This window comes from Ambystoma mexicanum, chromosome 7q, assembly GCF_040938575.1.
Source record: "Ambystoma mexicanum isolate Mex_15411 chromosome 7q, UKY_AmexF1_1, whole genome shotgun sequence".
NCBI lineage: Eukaryota > Metazoa > Chordata > Amphibia > Caudata > Ambystomatidae > Ambystoma > Ambystoma mexicanum.
In genome coordinates, this window is record NC_090941.1 from 6,882,047 (window position 1) to 6,906,177 (window position 24,131).

The 24,131-nt window shown below is 45.6% G+C and overlaps 1 protein-coding gene across 3 annotated transcripts in view; it reads left to right on the plus strand.

The window, feature by feature from the left end:
- Positions 1-24,131, plus strand: part of LOC138528751 (von Willebrand factor A domain-containing protein 5A-like) — an 880,743-nt gene that overhangs the window by 111,605 nt on the left and 745,007 nt on the right. For all 3 annotated transcript variants that reach the window (XM_069640621.1, XM_069640622.1, XM_069640620.1), the window contains exons 4-5: positions 19,478-19,700; positions 19,921-20,093. In XM_069640621.1, the coding sequence (XP_069496722.1) occupies positions 19,478-19,700; positions 19,921-20,093 (396 nt within the window). The remainder of the gene's footprint in view (positions 1-19,477; positions 19,701-19,920; positions 20,094-24,131) is intronic.

Below are 24,131 nucleotides of genomic sequence, written 5' to 3' on the forward strand. Positions count from 1 at the left end.
TATTTCATCAAAATGGCTTTTCAGGATTTCATTTTTTATCAGGACATCATCCACATAAACTATTGTTCCTCTTTCCGCTGCATCCGGCATGGCCTTTCTCAAAAATATGCCAAATTCACTCCCACTATTGATGTACCCGAACGGAGCTCTAAGCCAGGCATATTGAGTCCTGTCAAATGTAAAGGAAAATAAGTGTTGTATCTCCTCTGCCAATGGCACACACCAATATCCAGATGTGAGATCTAATGTGGTAAATACATTTGAACCATGTATCTGAGCTAGGCCCTGATCAATGAATGGTAGTGGCCATCTAGATACTGGTACTCTTTTATTTAACTCTCTTAAGTCTGCACACAGCCGCCATTGACCATTTGGCTTTAACACACCTAAAATAGGCGTATTGGATGTGCTATGAATGGGCCTGATTATTCCCCGTGATTCCAAATTTTTAATAATCTCTGCCAATGATTCTAAACATGCCAGCGGTAGTCTATACTGGCGTACAAACACTGGATTTCTGCTACAACCTTCTGGTAGTGTGGCCACATGTAAATCAGTTAAACCACAATCATAAGCATCTTTTGCAAATACATCCTTAAACTCCATAAATATTTCCCTCAGGTCGTCTCTATCCTTATCGCTGTCACATGCATCCGCTAAGGAGATCTGCTCTTCTACCATTCTGGAAAATTCTGGAAACTCTTCTGGTAAAGGAATCTCAGCGCTTTCCTCTAACTGTGTGGCTGTGTCTTTTTGTAGAGCTGCCACTTTTAAATATTTTGGCATATCAGCTTCCACTTCAATGGGCTGATTTCCTGTTTCATTTTCATTTAAATTAAATATTATGCAATCCTCTTGATGGCAGCACACTGTCTCATTTGAATCATAAGGATACACAGAATGAATTTTAAATATTCCTTTGGGCTGAGAGTCCAGGTGTTCTGGCAACTCGCCCTTGGCATCTACATATTTTTCAGGAATATTCCCAATCACCATGTTATTTAAATCTGCCGTATAATGTGACTTTTGTATGGCCATTCCTAATGGGGAGTTTTCCTCTAAATGAATATCCTGATAACCTTTATTATTTACCATGATTTTTACAGATCCCTCACCAATGTCTACCAATGGAATGTATTCATAATCCAGTCCTTGCTGTTTTATGGATTCATTCAGGCATACAAATGCATCAGAGCCTTTCATCTGCTGCCCATTTTTGCATTTCAGTGTTATTGCAAACTGTTTTGTAAATGCAGGAATAATAGTATCTTTCCTTATTTGTAATTCGACTGCATAAGGAACCAGTTGTGCACAATGATAAGCCCTTCTTTTGTCTTCAAATTCAGGTGCCGGCCCACCTAGGCGTGACCATATTTTTTGATTAAGGAAATCTAACACCATACACATTCTGTGCATGATGTCATTGCCCATGTAAAATTCATTTTGTGCTCCACTCACTATCCATACATTATGGTAAATTGTTTTCTGCCCAATGCTAATTTTAAGCATGCATCTGCCTGCAATTCGGTTTTCAAAGTCTGGACTGTCCAACCCAGAAACATATTGGTTTTTAATCCTAAATTTCGGGATTTCTTCCCTCTCCATAATTTTTTGCAACAATTTCTCATTAATGAAACTCCTTTCATGTTCAAGTGCTAAAGTGGCTTTTATTGTTTTAAGATAATCATTTATACCAACATGAACCCATGGTTGCTCATCTTCCATGTGTATTTCTGCCAGAGTGGTAATGTGTTTTTCTGAATCTGTTTTAGGAGCAATATTCTGTTTGCATGTTTTCTCTTTTAAATAGAAACGTAATGTGTGCTCATCTATGGCAGTCTGCCAATCTTTCCTTGGGTCCAAGTATATTTGTACAGGTAGTTTATCATTGTCGCTCTGCATTTTGTCTTGACACATTAATATAACAGTGACACTAGGTATGCAGCTATTCTGGAGATATACCTCCACAGCATCATTTGTTTTGGCAACGGTGTGACATTCATTTATATTGCTGTTTTGTGATTTTAGTTTCTTAGGCCTCAATGGTTTTTTGGTTAAGGACCACAGCACTCCATTCACCCCATCTATGAGAGGAGACAATCTTTTCAGGCAATCTGTCCCCATCAGAAATGGAATTTCACAAATAGATGTGATCAATACCTCTTGTTTCATTCTGTGCTTTCCTATTTTTATGTCAACCTCAGTTACACCTATGATGGGCACCTCCTCCCCATTAAAGTTATGCACTGGGCCTTGATTTGCCTTCACTGTGATCTGACTCTGTGGAGGCCTCCCTTCATTGATACTCTTTACCAGCTCCTTGGACATAATTGTGGCCTGTGCGCCAGTGTCAATCATAGCAAAGGTGTGGCATTTTTCTTCTACAGTGATGGGTGCATAATATCTGTCCTCAACTTCCTCTAATACACATAAGAAATGTGAATTCTTACTGATTTCAGGGCTCACCTTTCTCAGATCTTTTTCACTTTTGGCTAAGCACATTGGTAAATGAAAAGACATTTTTCCCTCCTTTTTACCCATTTCTGTGCGAGATATTTTCTTCATTTCTCCATGTTCAGAGGTTTTTTGGAGTGTGGCCACTGTTCGCCCATCCATCTGGGTAACATCAGAGACCACATTACAACCTTCCAACTGAACATGTGTAACAACATCATTCAGCAATTTGTCATTTTTTAATTCTGTGCATTTGTGATCATTTAGTGTAATACCAGCCCTTTCAGCCTTTTCAAAAATATGTGGCTCAAAGAATTCTTCAGGTGATTGACTTGTACCCTCCTTGTGAGTATTTCCTTTTTCTGTCTGTGTTTGGTCATTGTTTTGCTTGCCCAGGGAAGGAGCTATGGCATCCCCACTTACCCCCTGTTCACTGGTATTCCCCATGCATGAGTCATTTTTCTTAAATCTGTTCCTTTGTTCTTTTGGAATTCCTAATGTTTCTTTTTCATTTGTGCAAATCTTTACTGTTTTATTTAGCACTAAGTTAAACCGTACCTCTTTTTTAGAAATATTTGCACTTTCTATCACAATTTCATTTACTGGTACTTTCATTTTTAATCCATTAGGCATCTCAGAGTCGTTATGCAAAATTATATCAGAGCAATCTGTCATTTTGGCACTGCGATTATCATGAGTACTTAGTCACTTTTCGGAAGCCCCCCGGTCATTGCTATGGCCATCAGCCCCCTCTTTGGAAGGTTGTTTTTGCGCTGTATAGAGCTTTCCTATTTGCTCAGCTAACATTTTCACTTGGGCCTCAAGGCACTGGAACCTTTCCATCTCTCTAGGATCCTCTTTCTGTGGCCTAGGTCGATATTGGTTGTTTTCCCCCTGATTGGATCTATTCTGATACCTCTCAGGTGATTGATGTCGGTTGGGATGGTTTCTGAACTCTTGATTCATTTGTGGAGGGGAGCGGGTTGCACCCATCCTTTGATTATAGTCCCCTGGTGGGGAATCATTGTACTGGCGTGCACTGTAGTTCACGTTTTGCCTCATGTCCTGTCTCTCAGATTGTGGGTACTGGCCCCTATGTTGATTTCCATTATCAGTAAATCGATCCACATATCGGGGCCTATCCTGATTACCATATATCATGGTGCTGGGATCAAATCTGCTCTGTGTCCCCAATGACTGGTAGGGACCATCATTTCTTTGATCTTGATTTTGTCTCTGGTCATTGTTCATACCTGCCATATCAGGCCGATATCCTACCCGGGGTCTATCCCCTAAATATCTAGGGCTGATGTAGCTCTCTCTATTACTAGGATCATGTGTTTGGAACATTGGTACAGGAAATGGCGATCTTTGTTGATTACCCCTTTTTTCGGGTGTCACATTATTTTTACCTTGGCTTTGAGCAGACTCAAGGGACATTTTGGCTGACCTGATTTCCATTACTGTGGCTGAGGGTTCTTTAGATTTAGGCCTGGTATCTTTCATTTTATCACTTTCTCTACCCTGACAATAGAGTACCTCATATAGCTTTGTGCTTTGATGTACAATCCATTCAAGGGACTTGTCACGGTCAAATTCATGGACCAATTGGGATATGATGTCTTTCTGTAGCCCATAGAAGTATGCAGTTTTAAACTCATTGGAATTTGAGTCAAAAGATACATCAAAGCGAGAGAATGCTCTTTTTAAGTCTTGTAAAAATTGGCGAGGGGATGTATTAGGTCCAGCAGTAATTGTGTACGCGACTTTCTTTGCCTCCTGCAATGACTGAAAAGGAGAAAAATGACGCCTAATTTCTTTTTCAAACTCCAGCCATGTCATATTCTGCTGTTCATTTAATCCCCTTATGATGCTGGCCGTCGGGGCATCTAAAGTTAAATGAAAATATTGTCTGTACTGTTCCCTAGGTATCTGGAGTGCTTTAAAAATGTCATGTACCGCTTCTAAGTGATCCTCAATGCAGCATTCACCTCCCTTTCTAAATGGTTTGATCAGGGCTTTAATGGATTTCATTATTTTTATGGGGCTACTTGTTGCAATGCATGGAATTGCACTATTTTGTGACTCAATCCTGTTTTCAGGTGTATGAGATTGGTGGCTGCCCCCAATGGGAGTATCAAATCCCCCAAGGGCGCTGCAACCAAGTTCAGTCACCGGCCCAGTCACTGGGGCACTAGCTCTTTGGGCAGAGCTAGAATTCACCTCCACTCCATTGAATGTGGTACCCTGCCGCCTCTCCTGGGACCTGGGAAAGCACATTTGCTGTTCTAAGTCCTTACACTTTTTAAGGAGTCTGTTTGCTTCATTTTGCAAATAATTATTTTCATCATTCATTTTATTAATCACCTCCTGCATATCGCACATTTGCATTTGGCATTCATTGAACTCTTTATTTCTCTTGTCTCTTTCTTGAATCATTTTAATCATTTCTTGTTCTGCACTCTGGAGATCACCTTCTTTTTCGCAATGTTCTTTTTGTAAAATCTGCATTTCTGAAACAACCTCATCTTTATCCTGCCTAATGTGATCCACTAAGGCTTTTAAGTGTGCCAATTCTTGCTCACTATCTTCAAATTGTTTCTTGCTTTTGGATAACTGAGTATCAAAGTCTCTGCATTTTAATTGCATGTCTTTTTGGCATACATCCAATTCTGCTATCAACATTTCCTGATTTTTACTTGCCCCCTCTAATTCAGTCTTTAACCTGTTAATTAGCTGAGTATCATTCTCTTGCATTCGCAGGGACTTGTTTAAAATAAACCATATTTTGCCGCATGGCCGTATTAAACAGTCTTTCTCTGCACTTTTATCGGCTGCATTCAATAATCTTGTAAGGCAGACCTGAATTATGCTGCCTTCTGCAAAAATATTGTCTAGTTTTTCTTTCTGCACCTCACCCTGAATGCGGTTACTCCATTCTAACGTGCTATTCGAAGACCAATTCCCATCTGCAAATAACTTTGCCTCTAAATATTGCACTAGATCTGAGAATGTGGTTTCCCTTTGTGACATTCTGAAATTCGTTTTTAGTGGCACACTGCTATTATAAAATGGGTTCCCTTTAATGTGCAAATGGCAGTGTGAGACACGCTTGCCACGCCCAGTAGGTACTCTAGGATCACTTTCCCGGCCTGCAACGCACCATAAATATGTAGGGTATTTTGTGGAGATTTGGGGCCTGACGGTATTTTATTACCGCCGAAAAATAACTTAGCAATAATCACTCTTTGTATTCAGATTTGGCCATGTGCAACAATAATACAATGGACATGTATTATTTCAGCACCCAGACCTGCATATTTGGTATACGTGGTTGGTGGTATTTTGGTGAGCATAATTCCCTTGTTTTATTTGTGGCCCCAATGTCCAGAATCCCTTATCTTTGCTTAGATTTTTCGTGTGATCACTAGAGAGACCCCAGACCTACATTTTAGGAATACCACATTTTTCAGTGATAGTGTTGGTGTGCCACCATGGGCGAACTCACTGACTTATTTACGACAGAGAGCTATATATGGTAGTCTTGTGGTAATTTCCACTACCTTATATACGGTAGGGAGCTATGTTCAGAGAGTCTCTCTTCCCGTTGGCTCATGTACCTCCAACGAGCTATGCTACAGTCACTCACAATTATTCATACTGATTCTGACATGCACACATCTGTCTTAAAATGACCATTGCACTGTTTAAAAATCTCCCCACATCATCGGCATTGTAATGGTAAATAGTAAATACACCACCCGTCTGTTTTCAAATATTTTTCTGTATTATAAAAGTTGCATTTAAACACGATCTCATTCTTTACAGAAATAAATAAAATGGTACAGTAAAAGCATTGTCTATGACACACTGCAAAGAGCGTGGCGGAGAACAGAACTCAAATTGCAACATTGGTGTTTGATTAAGACACGCACAGGAATCCTACACTGACTGCATATTACCGTACACACTCAGCTCCCACACTTCTCATTACCTTATCTTTTTAGTTGTTCTCTTTGGCTGTTCTCTTTGTGAATGTGACTCCCTTGAAGATTAACTCCAGCAAAAAGGAACGCTTGCCTTCTCAAACCGGGGTCATTGCCTGGAATTCTCAGCTTTTGCAGATAGGAATGCCTCAGCCAGTGGAAAGGTCCTTCTTTCAGCTCTCCCCAATCTCGACTGCAGCAGGACGCAGGAATCTGCATTCAGTCAGGAGTCCCACAGCCAGGTCTTCTCCCCAGTAGTGCAGAAAAATGTCTGCCTGTCTTTTTCCCCCGATACTGCCCACTAAAACTTTCATCTCAGCCCTCTGTATGACGTGTCCCAATGAAATACATCATCTCTCATCCTCCTACTCTCAACAATAGCTTCGCTTATACATTTGCAATTGTTGCAAATCTGACTTCCTTCTTCCTGCAGTTACTGTGCACAAAAACACGGAGAATCAGGCAGAGAAGAGAAGAAAAAAAATCTGCACACACATTTAAATGGCTTTCAGAGTATGCCTAATTCTGCAGTGGAGAACACATTTTATTAGTGGGTTATGTTAAATAAGGTTTTATTAGTCAGGTTAATGGTTAATAGGTTAGCTGTTAATTTTCAAATGTGTCTCTCGCACCATAGGCATTTCAGGTGAAAAATAGTGTGCATTTTTAAATGAGCACGTGTGCTTTTAACTGTAAAAATAGATTTGCATCTTATATGTTAAAATCGTTTTTGACTGAATAGCCTGTCTTTCCTTGTTAATCTGGTAACCCATATAGCAATGCACTGCACCCTTGTGGTGGTGCTGCGAAAAAAATTGCTACCTGTGCAGTAGTGCTGTACTCTGTGCTGTTTGCTACCTGTGTAGTAGTGCTGTACTCTGTGCTGTTTGCTACCTGTGCAGTAGTGCTGTACTCTGTACTGTAACACGCCAAATATCCTTACAGTGCCATATGAGTTGTTGGGTGTTAAACTGATAGCGTATGGGGCAGCAGAAGTGTTCTGCGATTGACCAACATTTAGTAAAGGTGCGCAAAGCGCTGCAATAGTGTTGCTATTTAGGCTAAGGAGGCTGACCTGGTCGTCTGCTAGTTATTATATTGTGCGGGTCATAGGGGCTTGCTGTTAGTTGAGAATATGTTATTCATGGGGACCTATAGATAGTGGATAGTATGGTGTTGTGGCCATTGGGCCTGATTTTTAGAGAGATGTGAGTTTGTGTTGAAACTGCCTTTGGCAACGTTTGTGCTGTCATTGCTCTACGGCCATAAGGGCTGTTTGCAGTGACAGAATTGTATTGGCCATTGGGGCCTGCTGTCAGGCAATATTGCGAATACCGAGGGGTATGTCATATGTGCTGTTAGGCAAAATGTGTATAATGTGATTGTAAGATGCGAGGTTATTGCGCTGTCGCAATAGAGGCTTACTGCACAGATATATTTGTGTTGGCCATGGGGGCCATGTTGAACATATGTGCAGGGCTCGAACTTGAGATTGGCTATGCAGGAGCTAAAAGCAGCTGCTGGTTATCCATCATTAACCATCACCAGGAGCTACGAGTGGGGAACGAGGAGCTAGTACATTGCGTCCTACAAATCTCACTTTCACATAAAATGGAAAGATCTAATTTTATCTGTTAATTATGATCCCTTATGCAGGGTTCGAAATTGAGATTCAATGAGCAGGAGCTGAAACCAGCTCCTGGGTGTTGGCATCATCCTGTAGGCAGGGGCTACCGCAGGGGGAACAGGAGCTACCAGAGATGCTCGTTTAACTTTTTGCCTATTTTGTATGAACCATTGTGTTTAAATGTATATTAGATGTATTCTAATTATTCTTTATCAGCATTCTCAAATACTTAGTTATCGCGCCTTGAAACACTTGTGTATAGGCGCGTTATAAATGCCATATCATATCAATGTCACATTACATGTTTGGAAAGCATCAGTTGGCCCTAGGAGCCAAAATTAGCTCCTGGTAGCTGTTGGTTTCAAGCTAGCCAGGTTCTACTGTGCTAGAATCTGGAGTTAATTTATTTTAAAATGTGTTTATTGGCATTTTGTTATATTCACAAACACTGCACCTCTTTCTGGTGCCAACTTCAGTATCAATAAACAAGTCTGCATACTTATACAGCAACATGTTAAACAATAAGTACAAACAACAATGAACAGTAACTGTCTCCGGTGTCAAGCCAAGTCAAGTTTCGCTGGTGACCGACAGGACGGATCCTCCTGTCGTGGGAAGGGTGGGGGACATGGACCAGACCAGGGGGTCATTGTGTCTCACGATGGACCTATTGAAGCTGGTGTCTTTTTTCCGCAGTGGTCCGGTGTGCTTCCTGCGGGTTGTTCAAGGAGGTTTATCATCAGGGGAGTGGAACAGTTTTGTCAAGTTATCTTTCCATGCAACCAGCGCCATACTCGAGTCTTCAGTAGACCTGGTTACGCTCTCTTCCCAAGCCTTTGTTTCGGCGTTCGCCCATTTCTCAAGTTCTTTACGCCACACTGTGAAAATCGGACCTGCGGGTTTTTCCCATGACATAGCCATAGTCCTTTTCGCCACTATGCATGCCAGATCCATTAGCTTGACTGAATGTTTGAGTTTAGCTAACCTAGGATAGGTGCCCAGGAGACACTCATGTTGGGTCCATTCGTACCTTGTGTGACCCGCCTCCTTGCACATTTGTTTTATTTTGGACCAGAAAGTCTGGGTCTTGGGGCAGGTCCATAGCATGTGGAATAAGTCTGCGTTATCAGCTCTGCACCAAGTGCAGTTTGGCAGCACATTGTTGTTGAATTTGGCCAATCTACTCGGGTCAGATAGGTGCGGTTTAACACGTTGATCTGGATCAGTCGAAATCAGTGATTTCTAGAGACCTCTCCAGAGAATGACAGTGCCCTGTCCCATTCGCTATCTGTTAGTTCCCGCCCTATATCAGTTTCCCATGTGGTCCGTAATTCTGTGCTTCGGGGGTTAGGTGTATCATTTAGATGGCCATATATTTGGGACACCACTCTTCCACCCTCTCCCAAACTATAAAGCAGCGTTATAAAGGGGTTCATGCCTGGTTCCTCTGGCCAATTTTCCCAATTCGATCGGGCAAACAGTCTAATCTTCCGATAACATAGGTATTGACTGGAGGGAATATCATACTCCGCTTGTAACTCAGAGAACTCCCGAAAGGTCCCCCCTTCATACAGGTCTCCCCACGTGTAGATTCCTTTTCCCTCCCAGAGCCTGACACTATTTAGATCGGTATTGGTCTTATTCAACCCCGAGAGGAGTGGCATTTCCGGGGAATATGTTTGCTTTAATTTCATAATCACTGAGGTTCTGTACCATATTTTCCTACCCAGGGTCACCAGGAAGGGTGGGTTGCTTATCAGGGTCTGAGGGCCCCAGATCAATTCCTTTAAGCGTAACGGGGAGATCATGGACTGCAACAGAGGGGTCTCTGAAGTGACCTCGTCTGCTAACCATTTTGATACAAAGCCCAACTGGGCGGCCAGGTAGTATTTCTCTAGATTAGGTAGTTGGATCCCACCCGATTTGTATGGTAAGACTAATGTGGACAGGGCCACCCGGTGCCTGCATTTCCCCCATAGGAAATCCCGTATTATTGTATCCAGCAAACAGAAGAAAGGTTTAGTAATATAGAAGTGCCCATCATGGATAAGGGCAGCTTAGACCAGAACCCCATGGATTTACGTAGCGCTGGGATCTTCGCTCTAGTGTTATGATCGTGCATTAGTTCTGGGGTGTGAAGAATCTGAATCCCAAGGTATCGGAATGAAGTAGTCTGCCAGGTTATGCCCACCAGAGGAAGTTCCGTAATGGCCTTTCCCTTCAGTCCTGCTAGCGGGAACAAGCAGGACTTGGCTCTGCTGAATTTTATGCCCGAGACCTTGGCGTAATTGTCTAAAACGTCCAGCATTGTTGGTAGATTGAGAAGGGGATTATTGACAAATATCAGCACATCATCGGCATATAAGGAGATGATGTGGTCTACCCCTCCAACCCGAATGCCTAAATCGAAGAATTGCTGCCTAAAAAAGAGAGCGATGGGCTCCAGGCCCAGTATATACAGCATGGGTGAGAGTGGGCACCCCTGCCTGGTACCTCTGCGGATGTCCCACGACTCTGATACATATCTCCCAGATTTTACTCGTGCCCTCTGTCCATTGTACAGTATTCTGATCCATCTAATGAACCCCTGACCGAAACCAAACCGCTCCAGGACCACCACTAGCCACTCCCAATATATTGAATCAAATGCTTTAATAGCATCTAAGGACAATAGTGCATAGCATTCTTTGCTTGTGTCGGCATGGGTTATTATATGTTGGAGCCTACGCAGGTTCATGGTCGTATTACGACCGGGTACAAAACCGTTTTGGTCCTCATGCACTAAGTCTCCAATTACTCTGGCTAGTCGGTTGGCTAGGATTGTCGTAAGTATTTTAACATCATAATTTATCATCGCAATCGGGCGGTAAGAGTCGCACCTATCTGTGGGTTTGTCGGGTTTAAGTATGGGGACCACCAAAGTTTCTCTCATGCTAACTGGGAGGGTCCCACATTCATAGGATTCTCGGAAAACTTCAAGCAATAGTGGCGTCAAGGAGGGTTCAAATGCCTTGTAAAACTCCGGGGGCAACCCATCGCTGCCCGGGGTCTTACTCGTCGCCAGGGATCTAATTGCTTCCGTAATGTCATCGGGTGTGATGTCCCCACCTAAAGCCTCAGAACGTGCAGGAGTTAATTTGGGTAAGCATATCTAATCTAAAGTGTCCTGTATTTGATCTCGGGGGGGATAAGGTCCGCATAGGAATATAATTGTTCGTAGAAATTCTTAAAGGTGTCATTGACACCCTGTTGAGTGTTGTGAGTTTCATCAAGTTCATCTTTCAATACTGTGGTTATATGTCTGGCGTGTTCTTTTTTGCAAAGCCAAGCTAACAGTCGGCCGGGTTTGTCTGCCTCGGCATGTGTCCTATTGGTTCTAGTAATAAAATCGAATTTTGATAGCCTGTTCCATGCATCGTTGCAGTTCTCCCTCAAAGTTCTAAGATCTTCTTCTCTCTTTGGGTTGTCTATCGGGGCTGCCTCCAGTGCCGTAATTTGCAATTCTCCCTCGTCTAGTTTGCTGCGCAGAAGTTTCCTAATACCGCCCGCTTTAGCAATGACTTCCCCCCGCACCACTACCTTCAAGGCGTCCCATAGCGTGCTGACGTGTTCTACACTCCCAGTGTTCTCGGTTATGAAATTGTCTATGGACTCGTGTAGCTCATCCTTAAACGCCTGGTCCCCCAAGGCCTCCGCAGGCATCCTCCACATGGGGATGGGTGGTCTCGGGCCGGTCTGATTCCATTCAATTAACAGTGGCGAATGATCTGAAATAGTTCTTCCCAGATATTGTGCACTCCCCATCTGAGGTAAATGTTCCCTGCCCACAAAGAGGTAATCTAGCCGGGTATGGAGGGCATGTGGAGACGAGTAAAACGAGTAACCTCTCTCACCTGGATGCAGCTCCCGCCAGACGTCCGCCAGGTCCAATTCATTGGTCGTGGTTTTCAGGGATGTGGTGGCCATTGAAGGGCCCTTTGTTGTGGGGCTGGACCTGTCTAGCATTGGATCATGGACGCAGTTAAAGTCCCCTCCCCCATAAAAAGAAGGCATCTCTGTACTGTAGCATTTTGGAGCTCAAATCTTTCAGGTGTAGTGGGATGTTGTTGTTGGGGAAGTATGAGTTCACTATACACACTTCCCTTTGTTCAAGTGTCCCCCATAGTATCACATATCTGCCTTCAGGATCCTTATCCATTTTAGTGAGTTGAAAAGGTACGTGGGGTCCGATCCAGGTGTAGACCCCTCTTGCAAATCTGGAATAGGAGGCCCCAAAAACGCTGTCCCACCCAGTGTTCGTTGAGCTTCGCCTCCAACTCGGCAGAGCAATGTGTCTCTTGTAGTAGAGCAATGTCCACCTTCTTCCGCTGCAGGTAGGACTTGATTCTGTTTCTGCGGAGATATGTGCCCAGGCCCCGCACATTCCACGTCATTATCCTAATTTGTACAACCATGGTGGTCTCTTAGGGGGTCTGGGAGCAATCCCACTCCTGCAAGGGCTGTATGCTGATGCGGCTGTGTCCCCATCACTCCCCGTTTGTAGTAGGCTTAGGTCCAATATCTTCAGAGTTTCCGTCCTCCCGTCCCTTGTCGTAGGCTTAACCATCGGAGACTCATCAACCTTCGCATCCTCCAACGTGGAGGATGCATTAACCAAAAAACAAAACAAGTAACTGCCCCCAGCAGTGGGTTTGAACTCGCGACGCTCAGGGGCACCTGAGCCTCGGGGGCCTTTCCAGGCCTTTCGGTACGGGTGGTGTGTAGGCATTTGGCCTGCACTGTTCTAGGCGGGGTGGGTCGTTGACGGTCTCGCGCTTGGGCCTTCGCGCTCCTGCCCAATCAAGACTTCAGCTTGTTGCAGCGTTAAGTAATGTTTCGCTGACCTTATCTTCAGCTTGTTGGTGCGGTCCCTTCCATAGATTCAGTATGAAGGAATTCCGCGATCGTTGCTCCGTGGGGGTGTACTCTGGGTATATAACTATTACGGAGCCATTCCTCTTTATCACCCCTCCTTCTCTTGAGAACCGCAATATCACTTCCCTGTCACGGAAATTCAGAATTTTTGCAATTATCGGGCGTGGGTACGAGCCCGGCGGCAGTCTTTTCTGGAGGGATCTGTGGGCCCGCTCCACTGAGAACCCCTGGGTAAGTGAGCCTGCCCCAATTTCTTGAAGCAGCAGCGTTTCAATGAATTCGGTGGGGTTTGGGCCCTCCATGTCCTCCGGAACCCCGAGGATACGGACATTGCTGCGGCGGGCCCGTCCCTCCGCGTCCTCTGAGCGGGATTCTAGTCTGGCCACTGTCAGTTCCAGTTCCTGGACTTTCGCCATTAGCTCCTGTGTCTCTTCGCTGGTTTCTTGCAGAGACGTTTCAGTTTTAGTCACCCTTTCCGTCAGGTTGCGGGCATCTTGACTCATCAGTTGTATATCTGACCTGATTTCTCCGATCATGCCTTACATGGATGTGCGTAGCGCTGCAATTGCCTGCAAGATTTGAGCGTCTCAGGGGTCCGACGCCGCGGTTGGCGGGTCCGCCGCAGGGGTTGCTTGCCGCGGTAGTTGCTGCCTCGGGAATGCAGTTGTGAAAGCCTCCATCGTGGCGGCCTTTGATCTGTTCTTAGGAGGCGACATGGCCCCGTTGGAGGATTCCAGATGGACAGGGCAGGCCGCAGGTCTTGATTCTGTAATCCTAATCCCAGTTCCGCTGTCTGCCCTCCAGGTGCGAGGTAAGGGCCCAGTTGTATGTGATAGGGAACCCTATGCTGTGTCAAGCCTTTCGGCTCGTGTACCTGCCCGTCCCCGCTCCTCAGCCGCCAGCAATCCTGGCGCCCCAGTCGACTGACTCCAGTCACCTCGATCCTCTTCGCCTCACAGCGCTGAAGGGGTAGGTTTTTGCTCCAGCTCCTCGGCAGGCTTCCGGCGGGGGTCGCTCTCCCCCGTGGGGTCTCAGCCCAGGACTCTGCGTCTCTGCCGTGCGTCTCGATCCGGAGGGCAAACATTCACAATCTCATCTGCTTCCGCCCAGTCCGGCCCTCGCGCTCGCCCCCCGCCATCTTGGATGCCATAGGGGAGCTTTTTCAAACACTCCGTTAATCCTCTTTGCCAGCTCCGATTTCCGCTGGGATTTCGGCCACGTGGAGCAATAAGGTTCCTCTACGTGCCTCTTAATTTTTTATAGCTGCTATTTCGATTCTGCCACCGTAGTGTCGGCGGCTTCAGGATCTTGGGCAGGAGCACGGCAGATTCGCGGCTTCACACCATGCGTGCAGACCACGCCCCCCAAACTGGAGCTAAAGAGCTGTCATCTCCCCTCAATTTCGAACCCTGTATGTGAGACGTATGTCGGCATATGTCTGCCCAAGCATGGCTTTGCTAAAAATATTGCGGACCTAACCACAGAGGTAGCGTGTGATGTTTGGTTCTTGACCAGTTGTGGCATGGCTAGAGAGGTGTTGTGATACATTGACTTGTGACTGGGAGTGGCACAGGTTTGAGTGGGGGCCATGTTGGTGGTGCCCTACATGGTGTTTGGAGTTAGGTTTTGATATTAGCATAGTATTTAGGCATTGGTGTCAGTTGTCATGCCTTGTGATCAACCTGGGAAGAGCACACATGTATTGGGTCTTTCATGTGGCATGAAGGTGTACTACTTTTGAGGCCTGCAGGTTTTTAGGGTCACTCTCAGCATTGTCAATTTGTTCAGGCTGTTATGCTGTGTAGATTGCGCAGAAGTGACCTTCAGGTTCTTCTGGGTGGCTGTCTAGGTGTGTTTTTTAAGTAGTGACCTGTGGGTTCTTGGTACTTTAGGTTGAGTATGTTTGACTGCCTGTCTGCACTATATTTTAGTGTCTGCTGGGTGTTAAGACGGATTTCTGAACTCTGTCCTGGTGGCGCAGAAGTTCAGAAGGCCAACCTAATTACTTGGAACAGGGTAACCTCTGGACAAGCCAGACCAATCAAGGTAGCGATCGCGGCGGTCAAGACTAGGTCTCAAGAGGGGTGAGGGTGACTGAAAGCCCGCAATGAGCACACAAAGCAAGAGCGCTTACAAACTACTCCAAACAGTTGTTATATCAAAAATAGATACACATTTATTTTAAGGCCTTTAAAATAATGACCGTAGCGAGAAAATCACAATATCACAATATTAAACCAACACATACCATATCAACACAATATATATACAAATACACAGTCGCAAGCGTTTAAAGCACGAAATATGTAGTCCACCTGAAAGGAAAGGAAAACAGGCAGTGCGATAACGCTTTAGACTCAGTTCGCCTTCAGAGGCACCTAACTAGATGGAAGTCCGAGCCCTGCGAAGAGTGGAGCCTTGTGCTCAAAGTACCTGCCACGCCGGTGCCAACGGGCAAAAGGGGAAGCTCTTCGTAGGAAGTCAGGCAGTTCGGGTTAGTGCACAGCAGAAGGAGAACAGGTTCCGCAACTCAAGCGCAGCCTCCACAGTGGGCAGAAGCAGAGCGCGAGTACGGCCAAAAGGGGGCTGTTTTTACACAGCAGGGAAAAGCAATGGGATACTGCAGGAGGGCGACCAGATCCTAGCTAAACTACTCACCGGTCCCCGAAGCAAGCAGACCCAGGCTTCTCCACGTTAGTTTCAGCAGCTGGCAGGTTCTGAAGAGCAGGGAACGCCTCGTAGTCGTGTAGAGCAAAAAGACGTCCCAATCGACGAAACCAGCACAGTTTTGTTGCCGCAGCAGGACAACGGAGCGGCCGTGTGTATTCAAGCCAAATGTACACTCCTCCCTTCAGACTTGGGAACGCCAAGAGCAGGACTCCCTTGTAAGCTGGTCAGTCAACTGGATGGCCCAGAGACACTGCCGAAAGACCCTACACACGGTCTCAAGCACGGGCAGCATTGGCCAAGTCCAATACGCCGCCCCAGCCAAAGGGGAAACCCAAGGCGAAAGGAGTCGACAAGTCACGACGAGGGAAAGAGAATATTCCCCCGAGCTGGCCTACCACTGCGGTGGAGGAAGTTGGTCAATCGCCCGGGCCTGACGAGGAGGTGGCGATGCCTGAAGTATTCGACCCCAACGATCATCCTGAACTAAAAGACTTGTTAGTTGAAGGAGGTCCTGATAGGGACGAATTCAGTAAAGGCCAACATGAGTGCCCATCTCTGGAAGGCCTAAGGAGACAGGCCTGCTCCCAGCTTGAGGGTGAACCTCCTGGGATGCATAGGATTTACCAGGAAGGTGGACTCCTGTATAGTGAGCCCACAGAGTCTACAGAAGGAGACCATAGGAGGTTGGTGGTTCCCCTTGCTGTTAGGCCCTTCCTCCTGCAGTTGGCGCATGAAGTTCCCCTTGCTGGTCACCTCGGTATGAGGAAGACCAAGCAAAGGTTATCCATGCACTTCTACTGGCCCAAGATGGGGGAGCAAGTAGAAAGTCACTGCAGGAGTTGTGCCGCCTGCCAGTTGTCTGGTAAGGTTGGCGCGACAATCCAAGCTCCGTTGGTACCGCTCCCAGTTGTGGGGGTACCATTTGAAAGGGTAGGGATCGACATGGTTGGTCCCCTTGACCCGCAAACATCCTCAGGCAATAGGTTTATCCTGGTGCTGGTCGACCATGCAACCAGGTATCCTGAGGCCGTCCCATTTACAACTGTAACTGCCAAGCCAGTTGCAGAAGCTTTACTCGGCATGTTTACTAGGGTTGGCTTCCCTAAAGAAGTTGTGTCGGATCATGGCAGCAACTTTATGTCGAAGTATAGGCAGGCTATGTGGAAAGAATGTGGGGACACCTACAGGTTCTCTTCTGCATACCGCCCCCAGACCAATGGTCTGGGGGGGGCGTTTCAGCAGGACGTTAAAGAGCATGATTGGGGCTCTGGAGGAGCCTCAGAGAAGGAAATGGGATCTTCTTGTTTCATGCTTACTGTTTGCCTACCGAGAGGTACCACAGGAGGGTGTTGGCTTCAGCCCCTTCGAACTTCTGTTCGGTCATCCCGTACGGGGACCCTTAGCCATCGTCAAAGAGGGATGGGAGATGCCCACTCCCCCTGTTGCTACCAATGTAGTTGATTATGTGCTAGGGCTCAGAAAACGGATGGTACTTCTGATGGGCTTGACTAGTGATAAATTGAAGGCAGGGCAAGCGCTGGTGAAACATTGGTACGACCAGAAAGCTTCCCTCATCAACTTTACACTTGGTCAGCAAGTCCTGATCATGAATCTCATAAGGCCTCGAGCTTTACAGGTCAAATGGTCAGGCCCTTACCCAGTGGTGGAGCCCCTGGGTGAGGTTAACTATTCAGTGGACCTTGGAAGGCCTGGACAGGCTCCCAAAGTGTTTCACATGAATAGGCTGAAGGCTTTCGGCCCAAGCGTCGAAATCGCAGCACTGCTACTGGCTTCAGATGTTGAGGAAGAGGAGTCTGAACCTCTCCCCGACCTGTTCCCAAGCAGTCCTTCAGTTAGCTCTTTTGAGGGTGTCCGAGTGGCCCCTCACCAAAATGGACAAGGCTCAGTGGTTTACCTTGGACATGAAGTAGGTGGAGGGAGGAGACAGCCTCTATCCAGTAAGGTACAAGCAGTACAAGACTGGCCTACCCCCACTACGCAAACCCAAGTGAGAGCCTTCTTAGGACTCACGGGGTATTACCACAATTTTGTGGCAGACTATGGCACCATAGCTGCTCCTCTGACTGCCCTCACAACTCCGAAGAAACCCAAGAAGGTAACTTGGACCGACGAGTGTGAGAAGGCCTTCAATGGCTTAAAAGACTCCTTGTGCCAGGCCCCTGTCCTAAGGGCCCCTGATTATCAAAGACCTTTTATCGTGCAGACGGATGCCTCTGACACTGGGATAGGAGCTGTACTATCACAAGTAGATGAGAAGGGTAAGGAACACCCTATCGGTTTTATTAGTCGCCAGCTTAAGGACAGAGAGCTCAGATGGTCCACGGTAGAGAAAGAATGTTTCTCTGTTGTGTGGGCCCTAAGGAAGCTGAGGCCCTACCTCTATGGGACCCACTTCACTGTGCAGACTGACCATAAGCCGTTAAAGTGGCTAATGAACATGAAGGGGGAGAATCCAAAGTTGCTTAGGTGGTCCATAAGTCTACAAGGCTTCGACTTCACTATTGAGCATAGGCCAGGTGCCCAACATAGCACTGCTGATGGGTTGTCCAGAATGTTTAACCGACCTGAACAAGAGACTCATCCAGGGGTGGATTAGTTCCCCCTGTCCATAGTCTGGGAGGGGCGAGTGTTAGGAAAGATTTCGTAATTGTAGGGAATTTTCCTTCCATGTGGCAACCCCTAAACTTTTTGCTATTGTTTTTAACCTTGTTCTTGACTTTGCCAGAGAAGTACAGCCTTCTGCCGCACTTCTCTGGGCTTTCGCTCCTTTCTTACGGGGAAAACTGACTCAAATCAGTGTAGAGTCACTTGCATGCTCGAACCACGACTTGACTCGACTTGTCCCCGAACTTCCACTTAACCGAACACGGAGCAACAGAATCACTGTTTCGACACTCGCTCCATGACGACTCAGACTGTGGAGTGTCCCTCATTGACCCTTCCTGGCAGTTACAAACCCATCCAACCCGGCTCATCCTTGAACAGATCCTGGTGAGCGCCCCGACCTGCTTCGCTGAAAGCTTACTTCGAACAGCACAGAGCTACCACATTTGAACCTGCTTGACGCCCGCTTGCCACTTGGGCACACACGATCCATCATGCCTCAACTGAGCTTGATCCACTCCTATCACTGCTCAAAGCCGGGTTTGATGCAATTGACCCGCCAAAATCCCGAAACAAGGTACTATTGATCAATAACTGCTCCTTTCGTCCATTTAGGGCCCTACACTAGTTACGGAACATTTGCACCTTTTTCAAGCAGACCTATCCTTTTTGTGGTTTCTAATATGCCGATCACCTTTGTATTCATTCTCTTAGTGCTATATTCTTCTACCTGTTGCATCTTCGGTGTTCCTTACACAGGACTGTTTTTTTACAGTGTTCTATTTAGTTTTCATGCAGATGGTGTGTTTGATTAAAGTATATATTTTTCTTTAGAACCTCAATTAGACATTCCCTTTATTTTAGATTTGTTACTGTATTGTTTGGGTCACTACTGGATGACAATCACACCCTTCTTAAGAGCATTGCCTTCCCTCTGCCCACGTTCTGACAAAAGGCAAAGGAGGTTTATCTCTAACTGTGCCTGTTATACCTTTTATGATTTGTGTTGGCTCTTGCTTTGTAGAGTTTGAGGGCTGAGTGAGCATTTTAGCCTCTTCTCATCCTTGTACTCCTGCAGGGTAGAATCCAATTTGTTATATAGTCTCACAAAGAGTTTAGGGAGGAACGGGAGCATTTGATTAAAGTGTAATGAGCTTTCAGAGCTGCATTATATTGCCATTTTTTGTCATTCCCATTCCAGGCCCAGGAGACCTATGATGAAGCCATCAGCCAGGGACAGGAGGCTTTCCTCCTGGAGGAAGACAGCAGCTCTGGAGACATTTTCTCCTGTAGCGTCGGAAACCTTCCACCTGGCCAGGAAGCATCTATTACACTGTCTTTTGTGCGCGAGTTGGCAGTGGAAGCAGATGGAGCTGTTCGCTTTGTGTTACCGGCTGTGCTAAACCCCCGGTACTCCCCTCGAGGTGAGTGATGTTGAAAGAGTGGGAAAAAGGAGACTTGAAGTCTAAATGATATTCTTACATGGATGTCACCTGCCTGAAACCATCACTGTCTTATTTATTATTTGTTTTGTTTTCATTCCTTCTTTCTTTCTTTCTTTCTTCCATTTCCTGGTATCATCCGCTTTGTTGTGTGATCTCTACACTCTTGCTGTCCTTATTACTCTATTTTTGTCCTCTCCAGAAGCAGAGTCGGAGAGTATAACTGCTGGTATCCCTCGCGTCTTACCTGGAAAACTGCCTTATTCCTTGGAAATGAATGCAAAGGTTCAATCTGCCTATGGGGTATCTAGCATCCAATCCAACAGTGGTTTGACACCTCTGGAGTATCTAAAGGAAGACCAGATGTCTGCCCAGGTAATTAACCAATGCCAGGTACTGCGCTTACTAACAACTATTGTAATTATGGCTATTTTAGGGCATCCTCTTTAATAACCATTCTGATACTTCAAGGCATGACTTCGACTGGACCAATGTGGTATCTGGATATTTTCGCTAATGAACTGACATGATCTTGTGCAAGTGTAATCCATGTTGATTTCAAGTTAAGCCTGCTGCCTTCACAGTGCACTAGGTCCTGATTAGTAAATATTAAGTATATGCAGTGCAAGTCCAAAAGAAACCTCCCTTTTTGATACCAAATCTACCCAAGTAAACCTATTTACAACAACTGTCTGAACAATCTTTAAAAACTCTGTTTTCAATTTACATTAAAGGAAAACAGATGGTTTGAATAATCATCCTTTCCAGTTCCATTCCTTCGACGGACACCTCATATTTTATATCTATACTTTGCCATTTTAATGTGTTTTTCATTTGCCCCCGTGGCATTTGTTAAAGCAATGTAAACAAACCTCTGTTGACACAATCTTTCCATTGCCATATGTCCTACATTTTTGTAGTTGTGGTAGTCCTGTTGATGCAAGAAGTTAGTTTTTAATCATGTGAATATTATAATTTTCATTATTCATTTTGTTTGCATGACATTCTGATCTGCCAGGACTGTGTGATGTTTGTGGACTCCCGTCGGGAACAATTCCACACCTTTGATTCCTATACAGGACCGGTTCAATGATGGGCTATTGGAATGCAGCCAACTGAAAAATAGCTGATCAAAATAAATAGTGAACAGGAGGTGATCACATAAAGCAGTTTTGAGGAGAATGCCGTAATATAGTTCCTTGTCCTCCCGCATAGGATCTCCTAGTTAGCATTTTTAGTGGCTCATACGGTACATACTACTAGTATACTAGGGTATTCATTTTTTTCTAGCCTTTCTATTTTCCTCCAGGTTGGTTTCCTCCTGAATGGTAGCTTTTCTGAGCCCATGGCGCCATGGGTCTTCGAATCAGGTGAGGAAAATTTCTACAGGTACTCTGGTATGCCAACTAAAACACAAAAGGAAGAACTCTGCATACTTTCGCTATGGACAGAAAGCTTAGTATGTGAAAGGTTTCGTAAACTACAAGGATTGTGCTTAGTTCAATGTCCAGTCCTTGCTTTAAGCCACATTTTGCTGTGGTATTCGCACACAAGAAAGTCATTCAGTGCACTCAGTTACAGGGTTATTTTAAGTAACACAGCATTTTTATTTGGCCCATCTGGATGATCCCAACGATGTGCATGCCTCAGTCTATCTAAACTTGTGACACATTCCTTCCAGGGCAAGATCACTCTGGTCCCACCTCCTCTTGCCATCTGTGTCTTTCATCTGTTACAGAGGCATGCTTTTGCCATTTCTTACCCACTTGCCATAGGGGCCTTTTAGAACTCTTACCTAGGCATGTTGTTTTCATTTATTATACCCCTCTTAGCTAAGTCACATGTTTGGCTTGAGCCCCAAACAGGCTCTGTTCAGCTTCTCAATGTCAAGACTTCTCTTTAGGTCTATAACTTTTGAAGCAACAACTAGGATCTGGGCTTCCATCCTCATCAGGCAACTCACTTTTTCTCTGCAGGCTCTGGCCAACCACAATTACCCCCTGTGGTGAGACAGATGAAGGACGCAGACACTATGAAGATGTGTTTCCCGAGATCATATTAAAGTAAATTATAAGGCCTAACCTTTCCTATCACTATGGATGTTCCCTTCCTATATTACTAAGGTGCTTGTCAGTCATTCATAAATATCAAAAGGAATAAGTCTTCTGTCCAAAACTAACCTAACTGACCCTGTTACTCCTTCAGGGTTCTTCTGGTACCAATCTGCAGGATTCTTTATTAATACATAATACTCAAACAGTCTCTTGTGATTTCTGGGATCAGTCCCTGTAACTCTTCAAATGGACTATTATCTTATCTCCTCCTCCATGTGTAATCCTGCTTGCTGGTTTCAGCGTATCCTTCGAAAATACAGTTTCTCTGGTGGGCCTTCCCTCTTGGGCAATTATAGTTCAGCTTGTTCTGGCCTACTTGATTTAGTACATCGTTCAACTGAATAGTTCCTCTGAACTCTGGCTCATGGTGTGGTGAACTGTCATTCAGTGAGGTTGCAGATTGTCGTAGTTCCTGGGTGTGAACTTTCTTGGGACTCACTAAGGAGCTGCACAAAGATCCTTTGATTGGCATGATGGTGCCATTTGTAACTGTACACAAGGGGACTGCAGTCCGGTGTCTGATCCTGAAGTCTGTCGGATCTAGGGAGGCCCGGGGCAGCGTGCAAATACTGGTGCTTCCACAGGATGGCGTCTGTGATTGTGGAACGGGGAGGCCTGGATATGTGAAGGAGTGTGCAGAGCAGTGCCGGCGGCGAGATCGGCTGCCGCTTGGGTGTGGATCGGGGAGGCCTGGAGACGATACACAGTGTGTGGAGCAATGCCGGCTGCAAGGTCGACTTCTGCTTGACCTGCCGAGCTGAGGAACTACAGCAGCACTGGAGGTGGATTGAAGGCAGGCCTGAAGTCCTCGATCTGACAGGAGAATGAGGCAGAGGAAATGAACGGGAAGACAAAAGAGCATTGCAGCCCTGAGGTGAGTTTCCAACACTCTTGAACCAAGCAGGTGGTGTGGTGAGCCTGGGCGGCACGAGATTTCCTGAGTGACGGGTGTTAGTCAAAACTTGTATGCAGTACCCTTTGGGTGCACTACACACAACTCTGACTACAGGTATAGGAAACCCAACATTTGGTATATGCTTGTACTACACAGTTTGGTAGCGTGTTGAGCAGCCAGGCTTATCTCAAGAGGGTTAACTAGGAAAACAAAAGATACAAATGAATAGGTCCAAGGATGCTAGGCTCAGAACAACACCTCCACATGTATTATCAAACTCTGCATTGCTAAGGAAGGAATCACTCTTCAATAGTATGTTGTAGAGATAAATCTCATTTTTTTTTATATTAAAGTTGTGTGCAAAAAGACATAAATCCAACATTTAACCCTCCTGGGTAGAATAGGTTCCACACCAGGAGCCCTATTTTTTGATTCTTATCTCAAGAGGGGTCAATGTGAACTGTAGGAGAGTTACACAGAGATTCACAGTGACAAGTATTCAAAAACTCTTACACGCAAGGTTTCATGAATAAACAATTATACATTTATTTATCAGTCAGTTAGAGTAAGCCTTCTTCAGAAGGGAGCAATATAAAAAGTAACATACAAATACACCTCAATACTGTACACTCTTTGTTTCTAAATCAGTAAAGACCCTTTTGGGATGGGCCACAGACACAACCTACACCCTCAGGTGACTTCAATAGCTGGGGTGCTGGGGACCGTGGTCCTCAATTCACCTCACACTTCTGGAGGGCCTTGACTGCCGCCTTGGGTATTGAGGCTCGGTTTTCTAGTGCTTATCATCCTCAGACGGATGGTCAGACTGAGCGCCTGAATACCACTATGGAACAGTACATAGGATGTCTCATTTTTCAGCGCCAGGAAGATTGGGTTTCTGTTTTGTCATTGGCTGAATTTGCCTATAACAATTCCCTTCACACAGCAACGCAGGTTTCTCCTTTCTTTGTCCTTTATGGTCCGCATCCGCGTTCCTTGCCTCTTGTTCCAGACCTGCCGATACATAATCCTGCTGCCCTTGCCTGTGTTAGGGACATCTCTGACACTGATGTCAATGGGAAAGGGAATCTGATGGTTGCTCAAAAAAGGGCCAAGGTTTATGCGGACCGACATCGTTCCCCTGCTCCTGTCTATCAACCAGGCATGAGAGTGTGGTTGTCTACACGTAATTTGCGCTTGCCGGTACGGAAGACTTTGCTCCCATGCTTCATTGGTCCTTATGCCATATCGCATGTCATTAACCAGGCTGTAGTGCGTTAGGTTCGTCCGCAATCATGGAAACTTCATCCAGTGTTTCACGTGTCTCTGATTAAACCATGCCATCCCGCTACCGGGCTACTGTCTCATCGCCCGCCTGTCAGGGTACGGGATGCAGTGGAGTAC